Raw genomic sequence first — 25,667 nt, 5'->3', positions numbered from 1 at the left:
TCTCAAACACCCTTAATCTCTGTTTCTCAAAGTGAGAGTCCAAATTTCACAGCCATACAGAACAACCAGTAATATAACTGTGTGATTGCCTATGTGATTTTAATAATGTTTCAAAATATATTATCCAATATTATAAATGTGTTTAATACTATTAAAAATATATTTGACAATATACAACTTCATGTCTGCATAATCTACATGTCCTGTTTATTCATTTCTGGAATCTGGTAACCCTATGCATGGGACGATGACATTTTTGAGTGGAGGTACTAATATTTAATAAGTTGACAAATACTGGGAAAAGTGTAAACTGTGCTCTATTTTTGTCACACAATTTTTATAAAATGAATTCACCCTTAAGGCTGAACTAGTTGAAAAAAAAAATAGAAATTGCATAGTTTCGCCCACAGTCCACATAAAAAAATATATAGGTACTTTTTGTATGGATCCACATCTGGGAACAAACAAGTAGGTATCTTTTTATCTCTTCTGTATTGTTCTCACTTAATACAAATGAGACTCAATTTTAAATAAATAAATGCATATTACCATATTTGCACTTGTATTATAAAAGTACTGAGTACTGGACACACATATATACTGTAGAAGAAAATTATTTATGTGTGCATTTTCACTCTCATCAGTCTGACAATTTTAGCACCACACTTTTATATGTCTGTACTACATCATGTTAAGATATAGGGAAGCAGTTGAATTAATATCACACTCTACTTCTGTTTATTGTGTATTATCTTCATAATTTTTATTGATTCATTGGGAATCATATGCTTCAATTTTATGCTTTTTTTTTTCTCTTGCTATAACATCTCTGATCATATCGCAAGTTAATCTTTTGGGTGAGTGAAATCCGAAAGCCTATGTATTGGTGTTGAGTACTGGTTCTATTGTTATGAACTAGAGGCGTTTGTAGATGTATTCTGATTTATGTTGTTCAGTCAACTGTCCTAAGACAAGTTTGAACCTCATAAGTAACAACAATAAGGCATCACTCATGAGGCAACTAGGCCAGGAGATAATGAGGTAGGGTGGCCAGTTCCTTTCCCCCTCCAATGCGTACATCGCCGATTAGCTATATATTCCACTAATCCAGCGGTTCCCAAAGTGTGCTCTGCGGAGTCCTTAGGGCTCCGTACGCGGAAGTTATGAAGATGACAAAAATTGCTAATTCCATCTAGTCTCTAGCGGGAAAACTGAAACTACTTCCATCAAGCGAAAAATACGTTCTGAGAAAGTAGTTTGCGTTCTTCTTGCTACATGGAAGCATTAATATTAGATCTACTCGTCACTGGAACTATCTCGATCTTTCCTGCTTGCCAAGTACTCAGTGATTCTCGAAATTTATTTTATTTTTTATATACTGGGCAGGCAGCATTTGTTATTCGTGGTACGTGGAATCTACAATCTACTGACTTATGTACCTCAAAAAAGAAATGTATACTGTATACCTGCATGTTAATTTGATAGCAGATGTGTCAGTAAACTTTCGTTGAACTGGAACTGTGGCTTAAGACAGGCTCCCTAAGACCTAAGAGTCATTAGCCATCAACCAGTGCTCAGTCAAAGGGAGATAACAACAGCTACAACCTTACTTCAAAGAAGATAGTGCGAATTCCTGGGAATTGAGTTCGGAATATGTTGAACATGATCATGTCTTAGAGTCTACGATGCCTAGTGTAGAGGTATTGAAAGTAACAAACGAAAATATTGTTACTTATATTTGAACATGGGATTCACTGAGTTTGCTGATGAACGTCCACAGTGTGTGATATGTAACAAAGTTTTTTTCCCAATAGTTCCATGTTCCCTGACAAGCTTAAATGGCATTTCTCAATTCAAAAATTCACAAATAAAACTGCAGACTACTTTGAAAGAAAAAGTGACGAACTCCATGCAGTTCAGACAGAATTTTACCTCGTGTAAAAACAAACAATGAGAAAGCACTGAAAACGTCGTACTTGGTTAGTTATGACCAGGCTCTTGGTGGTAAACCTCACCCTTCCTGAAACTTATGAAACCACTATTAGTGAAGGTAGTGAAGTGCATGGTGGACGAGAAAACTGCAAACTTGATTTCCAGTGTGCCCTTACCAAATAACATTGCATAATCGAATCCAGAATCTATGAAAAGACATAAAAAATATCATGATTTCCCATATCAGTTAAACGAAATTTCCGTTACAACTTGACAAATCCACGGTCTTTGCCGGATTAGCTATGTTAATTATGTTTGTGCGGTATGAATTTTCAGGTTCTTTCATGAAATATTTTGTTCTGCCATCCTCTACAAGCAGTACTGAAATTTTTTCTTCTTCATTGAAAACTCGATACTGTGGGACAATTGCATTGACGTGTGCACAGATGGCACAAAGGCTATGGTAGGTCCTGTTGCTGGTGCTGTTACAAGGATAAAAAAAAAAAAACTGCACAAGTAGTCACTGTGTACTACACCAACACGCCCTCGCAACGAAAAAATGCCAGCATTATTAAAGCAGGTACTAGACAACGCCCTCAAAATTATCAACTTTGTTAAGGCACGACCTTCGCAGTGTAGGCTACTTAAAATCCTAGGTGAAGATATGGGTAGTATACACAAGTCATTGTTAGTAATATTACACACAGAAGTGCGAAGGTTGTCGCGTGGTAAAGCGTTGTTCCCGATTACATGAACTTCGAACGGAAGTTTCTTTACTTTTGAATTACCAGAACAGTTTGCTATAGCAGATTATTTGAATGATCAGGAATGGTTGTACAAATTATGTTACTTGGCAGACATTTTTCAAAAATGAATTCAGCACATACATACAAGGTAAACGGAAGACTATATTTGATGCTGATGACGAAATTTTCGCACTGAAGAAAAAGAAAGCGTTCTACATAGAAAGCTTCGATAATAAGGATCTTACGTTTCTCATTGACTTCAAACTTTATAGAAGAAAATAACATAACAATGAATGTCTCATTCATAGCAATAATGAAAGAACACCTTGACAATTAGCTTCAAAATATGAATTCATACTTTCCAAGGAACACTCAGGAATCGATTCTAAAGAAACATGAGTGGATTGTAGATCCATTTCCAGTGATGTCAAAACAAGCAGTTCTCAGTGCTTCAGATATGAGGTCCTTATAGACATGGTTTCGAACAGCCACTGTCAGGCATAATTTTAAAGCAAACCATTTCCCGAATTTTGGGCTAAGTTAGGTGAGGATCTTTTGATATTAAGTTCAAAAGCTAAATTTCTCATACTGCCTTTTGGTACTGTGTACCTCAGTGAAACGACCTTTTCGAGGTACACAGCTACAAAAACAAAATATCGAACTTGTTTGGACACAGAAGACTATATACATCTTCAACTGACTTCTATGACACCGGACATTGACAAACTCTGTCGCAAGAAACAGGCACATTCTTCACATTAACTTCGGGTGTACATGTTGTAATATTGTAACATTTTTAAAATATCTTAACTACTTGTTAATATCACTTTGTAGATTTAAATAAATTATATCCTGTATTTTTTTACTGTTGTTTCCTTTATATATATATATATTTTCACTTTTCTAAAAATAATTGGTGTTAACATGTATAATTAATCATCCTGAAACCGAAAATCGCTTTTTTGAAAATTCTGTCTGTCTGTCTGTCTGTCTGTCTGTCTGGATGTTTGTTACCTTTTCACTCGATAATGGCTGAACGGATTTCGATGAAAATTGGAACATGAATTAAGTTCGTTGTAACTTAGATTTTAGGCTATATGGCATTCAAAATACTTTATTTAAAAGGGGGGTTATAAGGGGGCCTGAATTAAATAAACCGAAATATCTCGCTTATTATTGATTTGTTTGAAAAATTTTACATAACAAAAGTTTCTTTAAAATCATTTCCGATAAGTTTTATTCCAGGCAAAAGTTTGATAGGACTGATATTTAAGTCTGTCTGTCTGTCTGTCTGGATCTTTGTTACCTTTTCATGTGATAATGGCTGACCGGATTTCGATGAAAATTGGAATATAAATTAAGTTCGTTGTAACTTAGATTTTAGGCTATATGGCATTCAAAATACTTTATTTAAAAGGGGAGTTATAAGGGGGTCTGAATTAAATAAACCGAAATATCTAGTTATTATTGATTTTTGTGAAAAATGTTAGATAACAAAAGTTTCTTTAAAAATGATTTCTGATAAGTTTTATTCCGGGATATTTAAGGATATACTAAAGTTTTAAAATAATAATACAATACATTTCCATCGCTGCCTCAGATTATAGTGTCGTTGTTCCACAACTTTTATGTGCAAAATATTAAATTTTTTAGTAGGAAGAAAAACAAATTTATTCATTCTATGGCAGTAGTGCATAGGAGATCGTGAATTCTTACATTTTCGAAAGAAAGAAATATAACCTATCTGATGATACTTAGGTGTAAATTTTTCTGACATTTTGCAGATTCGATTTCCTAACCGTTTCAAATGTATATCATTTTACCTTTTAGGTGTGTTTCCAAATTATATGTAATACCCTTTGTCAAATCTGGCAACCTCTTCATAAGGGAAACTAAATTTACTAATTATTATTATTATTATTATTATTATTATTATTATTATTATTATTATTATTATTATTATAGTAGATTGTATTATTTGCTGCATCACTACTTAAGTTATTTAATAGAGCAAAAATCTGAAAATCGACATGTGACATAGGAGTTATTGCAGGAACGATGACGATGGCTACAATGAAATCAAAACAAATGACTCCGTCTATTTGATGTTTTTCAGTATTAATATACAGAGAATATTTTGTGTGTTTGTATGAAGTAATCTCAGAAGCTATTTGAAATTTGTAGTTTCTCTAGATGGATGTAATGCTACAAATGAGGACTGAGGTAAGATGAAAAGAAATCTGTACACACAGAAAACTTGATATTCTGTCGAAATATTGTATAACTTGATTATTGCAACTTTATTTGGTCCATATAAAATACTCTAATTTTATACACTCATTTTACCATAGAGATCACTGGAGCTGAGTTATTTTAAAAGGTGTCACGAAATGGCGTTCCTGCGCTCATAATTTACCCATATTTGTTTCCTGTGTTTCTTAAAATAATATTTATGTAGGGTACCTCATTTTTTTTATTTGCATAAACAATGATACAACCAAGCGAGTTGGCTCAGGCGATAGCATTTGAGACACGCATTCAGGGGTCACGGGCTCAAACACCGTGGCCGACCAATCTAACTGGGGTTTCTCATGATTTCCCTTAGTCATAAAGGGAAATGCCGGATTGGAAAGATACATGCCATTATTCATCACCGTTTCAATTACCAATACCAAAAACATTAATGAAAGTCTATAATCAGTTACATGAACACAAGCCATCTACAACACACAATAGAAACAGGAACTCAACAAGAGTAAAAACGGCCTGCTGATATACCCACACATTCTAAATACACGACATGACCACAGATGTTAGGGCATGAATAAAATAAACTTAACAAAATAATTTTAAAAAATGTACAGTAAGGTTAACATAAAAAAGATCTTCGTACACAATCAACTCTATTAATTTGGAGTGATTTATTAAAGGATGCATTCAAGACTAATTTAGAAAAATGTTAAACGAATTATCTTTGCACCAAATGAGAGGTCTCTGGACAAAATGATAGCATTTCAATTATTTAAATAGAATTTTTATTAAGTAGCATATTAAACGATTTATTCTTCTATCAAACACGAATGTTCCCTGGACCCAATGTTCTATTTTAATTATGTAATTACTTTATATTTATTTCTAATAAGTGCAGCGGAGCGCACGGGTACAGTTAGTATATATATATTCATACTTCCGTTTATGCATCATGTGAAATATGCTTCATAGAATGTAGACAGATAAAACTAAAAAGTAAACAATTCTTGGGGCTTCACGAGAAACTTTTGCTTCAAAAAGGGCTCCGTGGCTGAAAAAGTTTGGTAACCACTGCACTAATCAGACTTCAGATGCATACAGACAATTATTTTTCCTCTGACACATATCATCAAGTGAGACGCACTGCCTGATATAATAGATAGATTTGTTGTTGTTGTTTTCTAATGCCAGGCGTTTGACAATAAAGTCATTTGACCTCTTGCACTCCAATATTTTTCAAAGATATTATAATGGCCAGCCACTGAAGCACAGATTTTGAGGTGTTCCGAATCCATTTCTTGGTTTGAGTTGCACAATGGGCAGTTAGGGGACTGATATATTCTAATTCTATGCTGGTGTTTGGCCAAACAATCATGGCCTGTTGCCAATCTAAATGCAGCTACAGACGATTTTCGTGGTAAATCGGGAATTAACTGTGGATTTTGATGCATTTTCCCTTGAGATTGTGTTATCAAATTTTGTTTGTTGAAGTCTAAGTATGTAGATTTAATAAATCTTTTCACAGAGTAATACGTAGATTTAGTAACAGGTCTGTAAGTAGCAGTGCTGCCCTTCTTTGCTAAAGCATCCGCATTCTCGTTTCCCAGGATTCCACAATGGGATGGTATCCATTGGAATACAATTCTTTTATTGAGTGATATTAATTGAGAGAGCATTTTAGTTATTTCTGCTGTTTGAGATGAAGGTGTGTGTTTAGAGACTATTGATAGAATAGCTGCTTTGGAGTCTGACAATATAACTGCATTTTTAAATTTATTGATGTGGCATAGAAGATTCCTGAGACATTCATTTATTGCAATGATTTCTCCATCAAAACTTGTTGTTCCATACCCAAGAGATCTATAAAGTGAGAAGAGACAGCACGTAACACCTGCACCGGCACCTTGTTCTCTGGAGATCAAGGATCCGTCGGTGTATAAATGAAGCCAGTTTTGTGGAGGGTACCTAATATTAATTGTCTCCAAAGACAATTGTTTTAGTATTTCAGTGTTTACTTCTGATTTTAGTGTTTCTTCTGTTAAATTTAGATTATATTCTATATTTAATAGAGTTAAAGGGTTTGGTTTAATTTGTAGGTTTTCTTTTAAATTCGGGATATTGATTTTCTGTTTTAATTCTTGAACAATGGATATGAAACTTTTTTGAGTTTTATAGATAGATTTCTTATGAATATGATTTTAGTGATGAATGAAGCTGGTGATATACATGGATGTTGTGGCCCCAATTTCCTGCATTTGCCTTATGGTTGAAGGAAAATCTTGAAAAATCTCAAGCAGGAAATTCAATCTGACCGGAAATTGAAGTCAGGCCCTCTGCATAAGAGACCAGCATGCTAGCTCCTACACCACAGAGGTGGTCATTTGTGCTCTAATTGGCCAGTATAGTGAGATTTTATGGAAACAAGATTGTCTAAAGTAAAGTGTGTTCATTGTGATTCAGTATTATTCTACATTTACTTACAAAGGAAATAAAACTATATCTCTTTTATGTGTGTAATAATTAGAGAGGGGAATTTTAGTCGCTAAAATAGGCTCTTAAACTCCTTTATTTAGGCTCTATAAAATAAAAAATAGACTTCTTTGTTAAAGAATGTCACTAATATTAAGATTCAACATTTATTTAATGCAAAATTCTAGGATTAAAGAAACTTCCACACATTTCACATTTTACAAGGGTACACGTGCATACACAAAATGAAGACATTCTGTCTTTAAGTTAGTGTTTTTCATTCACTAATCACATTTCCATAGTTTGCTTCACATTAGATGATCAACACCTATTGTGGCTATTGTGTCGCTCACAAATGGTGAGAAAAAGGACAGGGTTGTTATCTGTCTTGGAATATAATAATAATAATAATAATAATAATAATAATAATAATAATAATAATAATAATAATTTGTCCTGAAGGAGTTCTTTTACATGCCAGTAAATCTACTGACCGGGATCGAACCCGCAACCTCGAACACAGAAAGCTAGCGCTATACCAGGTACGCTACCCAGGCTGACTGAAAGTTGGAATTTTAGGATTGAAAGATTATAAGAATGAGAAAGGGTGGCCCGGAGTGTTGTTCACTGCTAGGAAGGAGTTGTTATCCATCTTGGAATATAAACGGTACAAGATGTTAAGAAAAACAGTTGATAATTACGAAAAAGATGCAAAAATGAAGAAAAAGAAACTTAAAAATAGGCACTAACATCGAAATAGACATTTTTAGGCACTATAAAATCCCTTCATTTATACCTATATTTCCAAGAAAAATGTAAATATTAAATCTCAAGCTTGTATGTATCAAGGAAGAAAATAGGTTTTTGCCTAAATTCCGCTCTCTAGTAATAATTAATTATTTTACCACTTGTGTGAAATTTGTGTTATGAGATACATGTTTATGAATAATAATTTGTTATATTTGGTTATATAAACAACTTTTTTTAACTTTCCTGTGTTACTGGTAATTGAATCTAATTGTGTAATCAATATGTATATATTTATGATTAATTTTCAGGGAATTACACCAATTCTTCCTATTTTCCGAGAGGCAATTCTGAATGGACTTCCTGAGGTGAAAGAACAAGCTGCTCAGGGACTGGGTGAAGTGATAAGACTGACCAGTGCTGAAGCATTACAGCCTTCTGTGGTTCATATCACTGGCCCACTCATTCGTATTCTTGGAGATCGTTTCAACTGGAATGTGAAAGCTGCTGTGCTGGAGACTCTTGCTCTACTTCTTGCTAAGGTAAAATAGATTTAAACTCGATAAAATAACGATCATGTATTGAAAACCAAAGACGTTGTAGTTATATATATATATATATATATATATATATATATATATCTAGACTCACAATTGGCGCTGGTGTTGTGTACAAATTTGAAACAGGTTCGCGCAACGCAATGTTTGAGGAGCATGAATGATTGTTTCTATAAAGCATTCGGAGTTTAGAAAATACCATTGCGTGTATAGGCCTTTTCTTAGTGGATATCCCTCGTCACTGTAATATAACTAAACTTATTTACATATTTCCTAATGTATAATATAAAATAACAGAAATAAATCTAAATACTGTAACTAAGCATTGCTTTAAATATAAACGCTTTACTGCCCGTGTCTCACGTCCTGAACCGAGAGTTTCCTAGTGCTTATAACTAGGGACCGGATTTTTATGTAATATCAAGGTGTGAAATATGTACATATTTATATAAGAAAAATAAGCTGAATATGTACCAAAATATGTAAAATCATGAAAATATTTAATATCAATATGTGCCAGGTATAGGATAGGTAAGACTCTCCAGTTGTGATTTCATAGAGCACCCGACTTTTTTTACCGCACGCTTGTCACATTACTATTTCTCCTTCTGTAGTGAAAGCTTCGTCCATTGGAATCCATGATTTTATTTTTGTCGTTAGGTTTCAATAAACAAGGGCCATTTCAGATAGTTAAAAGCAGTAGATAAACTCACTTGCACTTTATAGGTATTGTAAGTACTAAAACTAGAGAACTGAGTGAAATGAATGACACAACAGTACTGCAAGTACTGTATCGCTTTACTGGATTAGGAGAAAATAAGATACACATGCATTTTAGCTGCTTCCTGTAACAAACAAAGTACCTACTAAAACCTCAAACTATAGGCATTTACAAACTGTTCTTTGAAAAGTGACATTCCTGTCTCATTCGGAAGGGTAAGATTATTCCAGCCGAGAACCATACTTTCTAATTCCTCGGAAAATCCCATTTCCGTATAGGTCTACTAACTGTAAAGTAAAGAGGTCATGCAATAACCTGGTAAGCTATTTATTTTAATCTTTCAAAATTCGGCTAACTTATTGCTGCTCATGTCAGACTTGACACGGGTTTTCCCCAGAAGGATTAGGAAGAGGGTGGGTAAGGTTGCAAATTGCATGGGAACGGCTTGTTAAGACGTATGCAGAACAGTTATAGTTCGAGACAAATCATGTTGTCCTCGTCCCGCTCCATTGCATGAAGGCAACGCTGCTTTGTGAGTGATTTTTACAATACAAGGTAGTTGTATGAGAAAGGTTGCCTTTTGTTCACTCATATTTACAGTGGGAGGTATGGGGTGAGTGCCTCTACTACTTTCTGGAACTAAAGACGTTACCTATTTGATTGATACCATACTTATCGGACCCAACATGCGTTTAAAATTAAAGACGTTATGTTTCGTCCCAAAATATATCCCTTCTTGGGTAGGTAAAAAGGTTTTTTTTTTTTTTTAATCTGTGTATTTCAAATTGTAAACTTCCCCAGCAGAAGTTTTTTTTTTTTCTTTTAGAGAAGTAGAAATGAATAAAATCCCTAAATATGTAGATTTATGTAATACCAAGCCATAATATGTAATGTGGGGTAAATATGTAAAAATATGTAGTATCAAATTTGAATATATTAATGGTAATTACAAGATTCGCAAAGATTTGTTATTTATGTACGTTTAGGTTGAAAGGAATATAATATATAATTACGTAAAAATCCGGTCCCTACTTATAACCACGCCTCTTAGGTCTGCTTGTACCGTCACAGCAGCTGCTGCGTGCGGCACGGCAGCATATGACATGTTCTGAAAACATTATTTTATGCCATTCCAGGGATCTTTATTGTTTATATACTGGATACTCTAATCGTGGTTACCACTATCGCTATTATCTCTGATGGCGATTTCCTAAAATATATGTACACACTAGGCCACTCTTAGTTCAGTCTGGACAACTGCTGAATTACCATGCAGCAGCATTTCTCAAAGTATGTTCCGAGGTTTCGTGAGCCCTATGTGATTTTAAATTTTGTTTTATACTTTTTTTTTACTTGGTTATTTAACGACATTGTATCAACTACTAGGTTATTTTGCATCAATGGGATTGATGATAGCGAAATGGTATTTCGCGAGATGAGGCCGGGGATTCGCCAAAGATTACCTGACATTCGCCTTATGTGGGGAAAACCTCGGAAAAAACCAACCAGGTAATCAGTCCAAGCGGGAAACGAACCTGCTCCTGAGCGCAACTCTGGATCGATATGCAAGCACCTTAGCCAACTGGGCTGCTCCGGTGGCTATTTTATACTTAGTGGATACTATAAAAATATATAAATATTACGAAAATATGAATCAATAATAATATGAAACCACCGATAATAATAATAATAATAATAATAATAATAATAATAATAATAATAATAATATGCGTAATAATAATATGTTTAATGAACATCTAAAACGGAAAATACCCATAATATTTATCATTTTCATCACTGGTTTCTCTGCGTATTTGTTCACTAAAACAAAATGCCGAAAAGATAGTATTTAGAAGTACAGTAGAAATGAGACTACAACTTTTCCACCATAAAGCCAGATTGCAAGTTTAAAAAGCAAATACATTCGTCCCACTGAACAGAATTATTGAGATACTAGCTTTCACTTGTCTGTTAATTATTAAATACTAATAAAATATTACAAGGATTCCGCAATTACACTTTAGATTAAAAGGGGTTTCGTGGTGGAAAAAGCCTGAGAAGCACTGCCATAGAGGAAAGAGTTTACTGATGTGTACACATGACAACCATGATCGCGATTAGGTCGATAATCTCGAGTAGAGACTGTAGTCTACCACCGGTATTAGTGTTTAGTTACAGGAATTGATGAAAAGGGCATAATTTGTTTTGTGAGGGGGACAGCCTATACATTCGCTTTTCTCTGGCAGATCTTGCTCCATAGTTGACGAAAGCAATCCTGAAATGGCCAATGTGTTGAACATAGGGTAGTAGGCACATGCGGTACCCAGGACCTCCTACTCTCCCCCTCTGCGTCTCGACCCGCAAAGAAACAGCTCTGGAAGTGAGACACGGGCAGTATATTGCTCATAAATAGACTTACAATATTAGTTTATTTCTATTTCCAATGACCGAATACATGGAATATTTTTACTTACGTTATTTTATAAGTGTTAGAAAATAAATAACTTATTTAAGTTATATTACAAAGAGGGGGATGGCCACTAAAAGATGCCTATATACCCTATGATATTATCCAAACACCTAACGCATTTTAATAATAATCCTCAGTATTTCGAGAATCAGAGGCGATATGACTCTTTAGAACTTTCAATCGCAGACATTCATTACAGTTCCCTCATTCTTAGTCATTCTCAATGACAATATTGTGAAAATGTGATTGTATGCATTGCTGGCTTTGTTGTTAAATCATTAACAAAATATGGTGTAATAAATCTAAAGACTCAATTTACGGTATGTACCAACAATAAACAAACTCTCTTTCCCTTTTTTTTAAAATAAAAGATAATAGGAGTCTTGTCATACTATCATCTGAGATTATAGAAATATACCATTTAAGTAAAAGAGCGATTATAGAGATGTTGACAGAGAATAATGGCATATTACCACCCAAGGGTCTCTCTTACATCATGTGAAAAACAATGTGATCTAACAGTAGAATACTTGTACAATCTTTCTACAACTATACGAACATATTTTAGAAAATGAGTCCCCAGATTCCCCCGAGAATCACATTTTAAACTTGTTAAACTGACCATAGAAGAGTAGTTTAGTCGACTAAGGCCTGCTGATCTGGAGTTGCACTTGGACGCAGATTTGATTTCCGCTTGAGCTGATTACCTGGTTGGATTTTTTCTGATATCCCCAACCGTAAGGCGAATGTCAGGTAATCTGTGGGAAATCCTTGGCCTCATCTCGCCAAATACCATCTCGCTATCATCAATACCATCAATGTTAAATAATCTAGTAGTTGATAAGTGTCGTTAAATAACCAACTAAAAGAAAGTACTACATAAAGAGCAGATGTTACCATATAGCTTAAAGTTACCGATACAACACGACTTTACATAAAAAAGTTGTAAAACAACATTTAGTGAAGTTAATAATTATTATTATTATTATTATTATTATTATTATTATTATTATTATTATGAATCAATAGACAAGATGTTCTGTACACTAGGACTGAGTTCTATTATATGACTAATTCATGCATGTGAGGTTTATTTCATACTACAGCTGTGATAATAAGCTAATGCATGGTAGGCCAACTTATATTTCAAACTGAAATTAAATTTAAAATAATTAAAAAATATAATTATTCGCTAATATTTATTTACTAATATGAGAGTTGCCATAAATCTTCTATAGAAAAATATGAACATTTTAATTTTCCCAAAAATTTTGGATATTATTTGCGTTAAAGAAAACTTCTACTATATTGTACCAATACATAAAAAATTAACAGCGTAACTGAATATAATTTCATAATTGTACTCTCATAGTGTGGTTTCTAATAGTTATAATCAGATAGGCTAGTCTGATTGATTTAAAATACATAGTATGTATTAATAAGTGTTTATTCACCAATCATTCTTATACATTGGGAGGAATGTACTTACTTCAGAAAAGAAGTAATTTTTTTTATGAAGTCATAAAAGTCTATCCATGAAAACTCTGAAATGACGTCAATTTCAAGGATTGCTTTACCGAATTTACTTGGAGTCTATTCCTTCAATTGTTCTAATGGTTTTCATCAAAGGGAACTCTCTCTCCATAGATGCAGAAGTTCCTGGAAGACAGTACACAAATTCTAAAACCTTCTAAAATTGTTGGTTTTGTTTCACGTTCTTTTAATTTGACGATAACTTCAGCCCACAGATTTACACTGTTCAGTACAGTGTTCGAGTCATTTTTTTCCTTTCTCCTTCTCCAATTTTTTTTTTTTTTGGCCTTCTAAAGCACATTCACGAGCATGACCTCATCAAAAGTTTGTTAAAGTTCATAGCAGCTTTAGGATTAGAAACGAGTGAATCAATAAATCCAGCTGATTTCTCGACATAGAGCCAGTGTATGCCTAATTCATAACTAAACCTACTTCAGTCCAGGAAAACTGCTCAGCACCCTCAAAACTCCCCTTCCATACTTCGAGATATGAAATACACTGATCATGAGAGTTCATAATATATATATATTTTTTCGAAATCCTTAATTTCAGCTTCAGCAATCAATATTACCAGTTCCTGATTAGCTGTTTGGGGGATGAATTTATGTTTTCTCCTGGAAATGAGCTTCACAATCTGTGAATGTAATACTCTGGTATCTTTATGTATCTTGATGGTATCTTTAAACCAAAATGTACAAAATAGTAGCTATTATCGTTAGTTGCTATGTACTAAGTAGGTGCCATCTTTTGAAGGATGTAGCAACTAATTATTAAACTCTTTTCTGACCCCAAATGAGAGAATACGGACATTTCGTCATTTTTTTACTTGTACTATACAGACACAGACACGGGTCTTAAAATACTTATAAACTCTCTCCCTACAATACAGATGTATGGTAACCCTACCCATTTCGTAAATATACCATTATTTATGCTTGAAACAAGTGTTAATACAACTACATCATGATTCACCCAGAAAGAAAGAATAAAAGCTGCAATGAGCAGTATTTTGATCCGCCACTGCTTGTAGTGTTATTCTCTCTCTCTATCAAACTTATTCTCAAGCCCTCCTACTCTATCTATGTCCCCCTTAGTTCCCCTACCGTACCCATGCCTGATCTAGTAACACTTTCTAACACCCAAGCATCCTTTGCTTCAGTTCTTTGAGTCCTTTAAATAACACTACAAGAAAATGTCCAAGGGTGTTAAATGAGGTGCGTGAGGATGCCTGGTATAATTGATCCTTTTCTACCAGTCCACATGATAGGAAGTCCTGAATGATTTTATTTAATGTGTTAATGGCTCATGAGTTCGAGGGTAATGTTTTTGCTATTTCTGAATTTCGGGAGACAATACATTTCCAATAAATCCAGAACTGAATAGCTTGATATCTTTTTCTTGCCAAAAAAAATAGTCTCACAATTCTGTTAATGCACACCTCACATTTACATTTCGATTATTTGCGATTTTTTTATGGTTGTCATTTTTTTAACTTGTGGATAGTAGATTTAGTTCAAATGACAGATTTTCTTAAACTCTGTCGGAATTTTTCCAAGATATATTCAGGGACTTCACTTGATATTCTCACTCTCCTTGTGAATTTCTTTTTCTCTACACTGCATGTTTCTTTAAAATGTCAACATACCACGTCTTGACGCACTTGTTATCTGAGACCTATTGCTGGAGCTCCATATTACAGATTCTTAAATTCATGCTATATCTTCATAATGAATTCAATTTCTGCACACTATATGCTATGCCTTGATAACAGATTCAAATTTTGCAAGTCAAAGACAGTCAATTTTTTTCGCACAGAAGCTGTAATGATGAGTAAAATTTTTACCAATAAAATCTTAGTATGCACATGCAACTTGAGTCATATAAATTGTTTGAATTGGTGCTTGTCATACTACATAAACTACAACACAAGACATAGCACATATATCTAGGTCTCACAAGCAAGGAATACCGACAGAAGGAATGCGAATGAAACAATGTGATAAGGAAGAGAGGGCGACAGGAAAGGTCACGAGATAGCTTGAATGATATTCAAGAGTACAGTCGGAAGAGAAACGTCATTGATAAAATCAGTCTTGCATTGTGATAGCTACATTACGACTTTAGTTTGTTCCATTGCATGTGAATACGTATCTTGTATTGCACGGTATTTTATTTCATTCATAAACATATGTTGCGCATTTAATTAGCTTCGAATTTTTCTCTTGCTACATTCTTTATTTCCACAGCGATTCCTCATTTGTTCATCTTCTTGGAAGACACAGTACTTCCATCGGCCCGCACCTCTCGCCTCCTTGGTGTGCCTACATACACACTTCAAAACAGAGAGTATCACCACCATTTCTTTTAGGTAATCGTTCCTTGCGCGAGCTATAATTATGTATATTCACGGGGGTGGGGGGGTAATTCCATGCAAAACAGTATGACGAAAAACATTCATATCTCCAAATTTGTTAAAAATTGTACATTCAACTCTTTATGTCATATATATTAATCATGTACAAAATTATGTTTGCGACAGCTACTGTTTAAATGTAATGGGCAGTTAAAATATTTTTATTTGAGCACATAGCTCTATTTTAAATTTGTTTTCTGACCATAAGAATAATTACAAAAAATTTTTTAAAGATATCATTAGGTAGCTTACAAAATAGGTTATTAAGATACTACGAGGCGTGTTCTTAAAGTAAGTTCCGTTTTCAATTATAGCCGTCGCATCGCTGCAATTGTTATTTTGTGCATGCGTGTTTTCTTCTTCAGTCCTCTGGCAAACTGTGCATGCAGTTTCAGAGCTTCAGTCCGTGTGTGTGGTTAGTTGTGATCAGTTGAAATGTTTAAAGTGATCGAGCACCCCGCAGACTGTGAGATGCTGACTATTGTCCGTTTCTTGAATGCGAGAAACATCAAACCAGCTGACATTCATCGTCAGCTTTGTGAGGTGTATGGTGATGATGCCATTAGTGATGGAATGGTCAGGAGATGGGTTAGGAAGTTCAACAAGGGCCGCGTCTCTGTGCATGATGAGCAGCGTGCCGGTCTTTGATCAATGACAATATGGTGCATACAGGAGGTTCACAATTTCTTTGCTTTCCTTGAATTTTCCACAAATGTCGCGGAATGTTCTCTACAAAATTGTGACAGATCGATTACGATATCGAAAATTGTGCTCACGATGGGTACCCAAGATGCTCACCGAGGAACACAAAACCAAACGAGCTTCCAGTGCATTGAGCTTTCTCTCACATTACAGTGAGCAAGGCAATGAGTTTCTTGACCATATCATGACAGGTGACGAGACTTGGGTGTCTCACATGACACCTGAATCGAAGCAGCAGTCCATGGAATGGAGGCACACTGCATTGCTAAGGAAAAAAAAATTCAAACAAACCATGTCAACATGCAAGATCATGTGCACTGGTTTTTGGGACAGAAAAGGAGTTCTGCTCATCGAATTCTTGCCTCGGGGTGAAACCATTAGAGAAATCTATTGTCAGACCTTGAAGAAGCTCCTTCGCGCAATTCAGAACAAGAGACGTGGGATGCTGACTGACGGAGTTGTGTTGCTTCATGACAACGCTTGGCCACACACAGCTCGTGACACCCAAAATCTCTCTCGAAATTTGGCTGGGATCAAATTGACCGTCCCCCCTACAGCCCGGATTTGGCTCCGAGTGACTTTCATCTCTTCCTGCACCTCAAGAAGTTACTTGGTGATCAATGTTTTGATGGCGACGATGAAGTGAAAACAGCAGTGCAGGAGTGGTTTACATCACAGGCGGGCGAATTCTGCAATGAGGGGATAGAAAGACTTATGCCACGACTCGATTAATGCCTCAATAATGGTGGAGATTATGTTGAGAAGTAATTGAAGTGTGGGGAATACAATGCAACAAAAACGGTTTGTAAGTATCTTCCCATTTACTTACTACACCTTTTTGGAACTTACTTTAAGAACTCGCCTCGTATAATTCAGTGCAGCTCTGAATATTGTGTTTAAAGAAATTCAAAAATATATTTTTAAAAAGTCATTACATAAAATCGAATATTTCAATTCACATAAAAAAAATAAATGACTGAGCATTGTCATTAGCCTGTCAAATTTTCATAATGGGATCTTCAAAAAATAAGGAAGTTATAAATTAAAACAACTTGCCGTGTAAAGGATGACTTATGCCGCTGCACCATGTGTCATCACTGCTGCTGGTCACTGTGAGAAGCGTTTCCGTATTGACGACCGGTGTGTGTCACATGTCTGATTTCAATTAGTTTCGGTACTTCTGATGAAGCAGAATAGGGTTTTATTGCTAACTTTCCATTAACTGGAACCACACAGTGAACACTTCTTGTTCCAGGAACAGTCTTGAGGCCAGCAAATCTTTGACGATTTAGATTTTGTAACTACTTTTTCATGTTCTTCAATGGATGTGAATGACACAATAATTCCCTGTATATTGCATTTAGACCAATCATATAGTCCTTTAGGAGTTGAAATTAGAGTTCCTGGCTTTTGCAGCGAGCTCGCTTGATTGTACCCCTTACACTGTCACTGGACCCTTTACCGTGACTAGTTCCAAAGAAATGCCACTCCGCAGGTATTTGAAAATCGTGTTCATGATTTGAGTAGATTAACAGAGTTTTTTCGTTCTTGTATTCGCTAGCTGCTCCATCACTGAAATCATATATTTTAGGTGTTTCGGTATGTGTTTGTTTCAATTGTTCTAGCATTTTCCTTTAAAAAACATGAACTGTTGCACTATCGTGAACTAAGCATTCCGAAATTACTGAAAAACAAAGGTTCTCTAAATTACCACCAACTGAATTTCTATAATATACTATGAATGAGTGTATTGTTGCTTGAGAAGTACTCCAGTGTTGATCTTGTGTAGCATCCTGAATAATGAAACTGTAATTCTCTGAAAAATCACCAATTATAATGAACTTACCAGGCTTTATTTCATTTTTCAGTTACTTTAAATAATTTGCTTGGGACTTTGCAATGAAGTTGTATACAGTATCTTGAATTTTTTAAGCCAACCAATGAAGTTATTAATGAAATTTACACAGTCACTTTTCACTAAAATCATATTAGCCCTGTCAGTTGTCGTCCATTCCTTGTACTAAATTTCTCTGTAACAATGACGTCAATATTTCTGATAGATTTCTGATATATACATTTATAGTTCCTTATGTTCAGGAGCATATGCTTCTTCACTCGTTGAATTTCCCACCTCTGTTTGTAAACATTCTTCTTCGCTTGTTGATTTATCGACTTTACTTTCAGTCCCAGCAACTTCACTAATTATTTCAATTTTTGAAATCTTATGGCAAAAGCGTTCTCAAATAGCATCACCTACCACTAATGCGGGGCCTTTTTATACATGCTACTTTTCACTTTTCTTTTACAGACTTGTAACGAATGTTTTTAAAGTCCGAAAGTGTTGCAACACCACAGATGACTCCAACTTTTCGTCTTTAATTTAGGCATGTTGAACACTTACAACTTACAATGACAGAACGGATCAAAATCGCCGTCTAAACTGAAGGGAAAAAAGTTTAAATGACAGAACAGAACAAAATCACCCTCTAAACTGAAGGGGAAAAGTTGTGCTGAGATTATAACAGGAAAAAAAACAAACTCTCACGTGAAATATATTAGCGTACCGTTGAGCGGATGTCGCAACATCTGGCATTTGTCATATCGATTGCTAAGCACACGTGTGGGTGTCTGGTATGAGTGCGTGATGTAATACACTGCACAGACTTTGATCCTTAATGGCAACATTTGCAATTCTGGTTTATTTAATATTTCCTAAAGTATTAGAGATCCCATCATAAAATTTTTGTAATAGATTAAGAATTGTTTATCTCACCGTAAAAAACAAAGTATAGTAAAAAACATATTCGATTTGAAAATATTAACATTTCTTTATTTTACTGTAAGTTTTACATGCTCGAAGTAAAAATCCATAATAACTCAGAAGTAAGTTTAAATATATAGAGTCATCATTGTATTGGCTGATGTTATACCGCCAGCATTCCATTGTAAGATGTTTAGTTGATTCTGTACCATTAAAGTAGTCCCCGCCCGGAGATCCTATTGGGGGACTATTTTACCTCCGGATGGCAAGTTGTAGCCGATTTAAGTGAACACCATATTTTAACGTTTTGGTGGCTACTTCATTCACACACAACCCCCAGAATGTCTGGAGGACCACACCTGCTGTTGGTCGACGGGTCCATTGTAGTTATTTTCGATAGTAAGTTAACATGGAGCAACCATTTGAAATACATTTCTGAAAAAGCTCGTAAAAGATTCTCCCTTCTAAAAAGACTAGCAGGAAAGAAATGGGGATGCTCTAGGAATACTTTGAACACTACGTACAAAATGTTTATACAGCCAGTGCTGACATACTGCGGAGAAATTTTAATTACTTCACCTTTCATAAACGACATAGAATATGTTCAAAACCAAGCTCTCAGACTCATTACTGGTGGAATCAAAACAACGCCAATAGATTCTATGAGATTCCTCACTAATATTAACAGCATCAAAATGACAATAGAAGAAAAAGCACTGATTCAATATGAAAAACTTATCAGATTACCAGGTAACAATTGGCATTCATACAGTCCTCTTTGTAGATTGAAAACTCAAAAAAGTTTCATATCCTTTGTTCAAGAATTAAAACAGAAAATCAATATCCCGAATTTAAAAGAAAACTTACAAATTAAACCAAACCCTTTAACTCTATTAAATATAGAATATAATCTAAATTTAACAGAAGAAATACTGAAATCAGAAGTAAACACTGAAATGCTGAAACAATTGTCTTTAGAGACAATTAATATTAGGTACCCTCCACAAAACTGGCTTCATTTATACACCGACGGATCCTTGATCTCCAGAGAACAAGGTACCGGTGCAGGTGTTACGTGCTGTCTCTTCTCACTTTATAGATCTCTTGGATATGGAACAACAAGTTTTGATGGTGAAATCATTGCAATAAATGAATGTCTCAGGAATCTTCTATGCCACATCAATAAATTTAAAAATGCAGTTATATTGTCAGACTCCAAAGCAGCTATTCTATCAATAGTCTCTAAACACACACCTTCATCTCAAACAGCAGAAATAACTAAAATGCTCTCTCAATTATTATCACTCAATAAAAGAATTGTATTCCAATGGATACCATCCCATTGTGGAATCCTGGGAAACGAGAATGCGGATGCTTTAGCAAAGAAGGGCAGCACTGCTACTTACAGACCTGTTACTAAATCTACGTACTACTCTGTGAAGAGATTTATTAAATCTCCATACTTAGACTTCAACAAACAAAATTTGATAACTCAATCCCAAGGGAAAAAATGGAACTCTCTGCATCAAAATCTACAGTTAATTCCCGATTTACCACGAAAATCGTCTGTAGCTGCATTTAGATTGGCAACAGGCCATGATTGTTTGGCCAAACACCAGCATAGAATTAGAATATATCAGTCCCCTAACTGCCCATTGTGCAACTCAAACCAAGAAATGGATTCGGAACACCTCAAAATCTGTGCTTCAGTGGCTAGTCATGATAATATCTTTGAAAAATATTGGAGTGCAAGAGGTCAAATGACTTTATTGTCAAACGCCTGGCATTAGAAAACAACAACAACATCATTGTATTGGCACAATTTTTACGTTGATACAATGAAGCATGTCATTTTAATAATATTTTTAACAATAGTCTACATATCAAGTCCCAGAATATTTCACCCTTCATTACTTTTCAACCATTGGTGAGATGAAGTTCATATTAGACCATTTAACTATTTATTATTATGACATTCATTTACTAGAATATTGAAAAAATCCATAACTTGATGTTACAAATTTTAAAATTTTGTATGGAATGACCCAGAGTGAACCATAAGTAATGTCATTAATGTAGGGGTTACTGTTTGAGATATTTGAAACAAAAAAATTTAATACAAATTTGCGCGTTTTTATTGCCTTTTCGAGATAAAAATTGTTTTACATTAAACATTACATAGCGTGTTTTGGGATAGTCATTGATTTAATTCCCAATATGCTGAGTCAGATTAAGAGAGCAGTGTACTATGATAATAAATGATTGAAATAATTTTAGTTTTGTCCTTTAAATGTGAAAAAATTTAATGTGAACAAAATGTAACATTGTAATATTTCTTTGCAAAATGAAAAGTTACATTTGTTCGGCTCAAATTTCTGCACATTTAAAGGACAAAACTAATAATAGTTCAGTCATTTAATATCATAATATACTGCTCTCTTAAATTGACTGAACTGTTTGGGAATTAAATCAATGGCTTTCCCAGAACATGCTATGAAATATTTCATATAAAACAATATTCATCTCGAAAAGAAAGGTAAAAACGAGCAAACTTTTATTGAATTCTTTTGTATGAAGTATCTCGAATAACCCTCTGAAATTAATGACACTACCTATGGTTGGTTCACTCTGTATATAGCTCCAACAAAACGATTAGAAGCTCAACTCCAATTCCACTTAAGTTACTACTAAATGTTCGGAATTACACTGCCCTTGCACTAAAGGATCGGGCATATTTTTTAACGTATGAAACAAGCAAAAAATTAATTTGACCAAAAAGTGGAGCCACCTCTTTTTGCAGGGAGCCTTTCAGTTATTCAAGAAAATTTTCTGGATTTGAAAATAGCCTCTAAATATACGTAGTTGTGCTAGAACGAAAACTGGAGCATTTATTAGGAGTGTAGCTAAAGAATAGACGAAAAATTATTGAAACAAAATCTCAACCTTTCTCACTTCTGACAGGTGGAAGCAATGATATTGGTGATTTCAAGCTATATCCATTAGTTATGTCACTTTGAAACAGAAATCAACCATCATCCTGAATATTCAGGAATCACATGACAATATTGGAGAAGATATTTTTAATGTTTAATCTTTTGGATGGTGAACTGAAAAAGAGGAAAATCCTATAGGAGAATTGTATTGGTCTAGCATGTGATGGTATGAGTAGGCTAGATATGTCTGAACGAGGTGGTTATCCCTGTTACAATGTGCAGAGAGAGTCTTAGAGCATTGCCACCCTCTGAAAATGTTTTTCTCTTAAACAGACCATGCATGACAAGTTAAGCTCACAATTTTAGGAAGTTAAGGATCAGTTTCAAAAGTCACCTACCAAATTTTGTCTCTTTTTTTTTTTAGTTCTTTTCTTCCAGTTTTCAACTCTCTAAATATATTCCTGCAATACGAGAAACCTCTTATTCACCAACTTTATTCTAACTTACTTTTTTTTTTAATGGTGAGTTTGAAACGAAGATTGATTGACTATTATTTTAAATCTCAATGATCTGGAAACTGGAGTGACGTGACAGATTACGTAATTCACGATTTTTACTCAACTTTTTTCTATTCCCCTTCCCAGAACACTTTCCTGTCATTAGTTTTATAGACGTTCAGGGAGGCTTCCCTCTCTCCCACTCTCTCTGCTGCGGATAATTCGACATTACGTAATTCGAAGTGTAAGTCCCCCCCCCCCCCCAGCACTTCGAATTAGCAACTCTTTACTGTATATGATTGACCATTTTCCTAAGGGACTAACAGCAGAAGAAATTGAATCCTTAGAAACAGAGTTTAGTTGTTTCTTTTGACAAGGATGAAAGAGCTGATAAAATTTGGTTCGAAATTTCAGAGTTGACATTGCTGGAGCAAGAAAGTACGCTTAACTAAGTAAGCTGTTGATGAGAGCTGCCATGCTCTCCTTTTTCCACAGAGCAATTTTCCAATGGAAAGAGTTTTTAGTTTTGTGAGAAAAAACAAAATAGAATTTCGTGCAAATATGAACAGAGAAAATCTTGTCACCCAAGTGCTTTTAGAAAATAGCAACTGCAAGTTGCAAAACAGGCAACTAGGCTGTAAAACAGGTGTGTCAAACTGACGGCCTGTGGACTGCATATAGCCTTTTACATGTTATTTGGCAGCCTGCTTCGCCTCCATGGAAAAATATAACCACAATATAATTTTATATTTTACCACGCAAACCTTAGTCAATCTATTGAAGTAGCTGTGATGATTGTCGATGTTTGCCATCTATTAAAAACAACACTTACTACTTAACACAGAAATATCCAGGAGGGCAAGATACCTGTTTTCCAGCATGTTAACTACATTTAGTTGCTCAATTGAGAAAATTCTACCGAGTTCTAGTCTGTTCTATTGCCTTATATATATATATATATATATATATATATATATATATATATATATATATATGTCATTGTTTTTCATATTAAGAGACAGTTCTATTGTAGCTTTCGTATCAGATGGTAACTTATAAAGCTTTTTGACTAGAATTTAATAAACTTATTACATTTAAATATTTACGTATTTCTGGCATGATGTCGCTTTCCAGACCATCCAGAAAAAGAAAGATTGTTGATGAAGGGAGAAAATTCCAAGAAAGATGGGAGCTCAGTTATTTTTTGCATGGAGGTCGAAGGTAAAATTGCATTGTGTTAATTACAGTGCATCTATAAGTGTTGTCAAAGAGTGTAATGTTAAACGACATTGTGATACAGCTCACAAAGAAACTTTTTCCTGTATTCAGAGTAAGAAAAACTAAAGAAAATGAAAAATAAATTGCAAAGACAGCAAAGTGTATTTATAAAAATGAATGAAAGTAGTGAGTCAGCAGTGAAAGCCAGTTATGAAATCATCTGTTTACTGGCAAAACACACCAAATCTTTTAGTGAAGGCTCCATGTTTAAGGATGTATGATAAAAGCAGTGGAAAATATCTGTCCCGAAAAAGTGAAAGTGTTCAAAGAAATTTCTTTGACAAGAAACACAGTGGCTCAAAGAATAACTGAAATAGCTGACGACTTGCGTGAACAAATACAAGAAGCATCTTCATCGTTTCAATGCTTTTCAAAACACTTGACGAAAGTAATGGCATTGTTGATGTGGCACGAATTGCGTTGTTTTTTCAAGGCTGCAGTGATAGTTTGAAAGTAACTGAAGAGTTTTTGGAATTGATTCCAATCAATGGAACTACTACTGGGGAAGACAATTGTGATGCTGTATGGGAAATTTTTACAAAAATACAAACTTTCTCTCTAGAGGCTCGTGGCTGTGACTATGGATGATGGCAGTGATGATTGGCAGAGACAAAGGATTTGCAGCAGTGCTAGAAAAAAAAGCTGAAAGACGAGTATGCAGAAAAGCCAAAACTGCAAACTTTCCATTGCCTTATTCATCAGCAGTGCCTTGTCCCAAAGTGCTCGAAATTGACGATGTGTTCAAGACAGTGTGCAAAACTATGAACTTCATTCGATCCTGAGGGCTTTACCACTACCAGTTCACTAAACTCCTTCAGGATTTATTCATTCATAGTGTTCTGCCCAAGAGCAGGTCTTTCACTGCAAACCTAACATTCTCCATTCTTTCCTATTTTCTGCCTTCCTCTTTGTCTCTTCATATGACCCTTATATCTTAATTTTGTCTATCATTTGATATCTTCTTCTGCCCCGAACTCTTCTCACATTCACCATTCCTTCCAGTGCATCCTTCAGAAGGCAGTTTCTTCTCAACCAGTGACCCAGCCAATTCCTTTTCCTCTTTCTGATTAGTTTCAATATCATTCTTTCTTCATCCACTTTTTCCAACACAGTCCTTCAGAATATGGACACTGAATTTGAAGGGCTACTGTACTACACTGAGGTTTGCTAGCTGTCTTGCCATAATGTATTAAAGAGGTTTTATTTACTTTTGGAAGAAATAATACCGTTCCTGGAAATGAAAGATGAGGATGTATTTCTTTTTAAGGATCTGTCATGAGTACAAGATCTGACCTTCCTAATTATAATAGGATACTTAAATGATTTAAACATCAAACTACAAGGGAGAGACCAACTTATAACTCACATGTTCGATTCACTGGCTAGTTAAAAAAAAAAGTTTATCTTGTGGTAAAATCATTTAAAAGAAGGTAATCTGGCTTATTTTCCTACATGTGAACTGTTCAAAATTCAAAATAAAAATTACAGTTTTTCAAAATACTGTGAGAGAATACAAAACATTGAGGAAGATATAAGCGGCCCTTTAAAGATCTTAAGGCACACGTGCATGACTTTACTTTCTTTCACTGGTCCCTTTTCTTATAATGTCCTCCTACTTCCTTATAAAATGAAACTAATTGATCTTCAAAATGATTCAA

The 25,667-nt window shown here is 34.7% G+C and overlaps 1 protein-coding gene across 1 annotated transcript in view; it reads left to right on the top strand.

The window, feature by feature from the left end:
• Window positions 1–25,667, top strand: part of l(3)80Fj (lethal (3) 80Fj) — a 499,933-nt gene that overhangs the window by 399,197 nt on the left and 75,069 nt on the right. The window contains exon 35 of the mRNA XM_069845727.1: window positions 8,456–8,686. Within this exon, the coding sequence (XP_069701828.1) occupies window positions 8,456–8,686 (231 nt within the window). The remainder of the gene's footprint in view (window positions 1–8,455; window positions 8,687–25,667) is intronic.

The sequence above is a fragment of the Periplaneta americana genome, chromosome 14, assembly GCF_040183065.1.
Source record: "Periplaneta americana isolate PAMFEO1 chromosome 14, P.americana_PAMFEO1_priV1, whole genome shotgun sequence".
Taxonomy (NCBI): Eukaryota; Metazoa; Arthropoda; class Insecta; order Blattodea; family Blattidae; genus Periplaneta; species Periplaneta americana.
The sequence above is the reverse complement of the archived record's forward strand: the minus strand, read 5'-3'. Positions and strand labels throughout refer to the sequence as shown.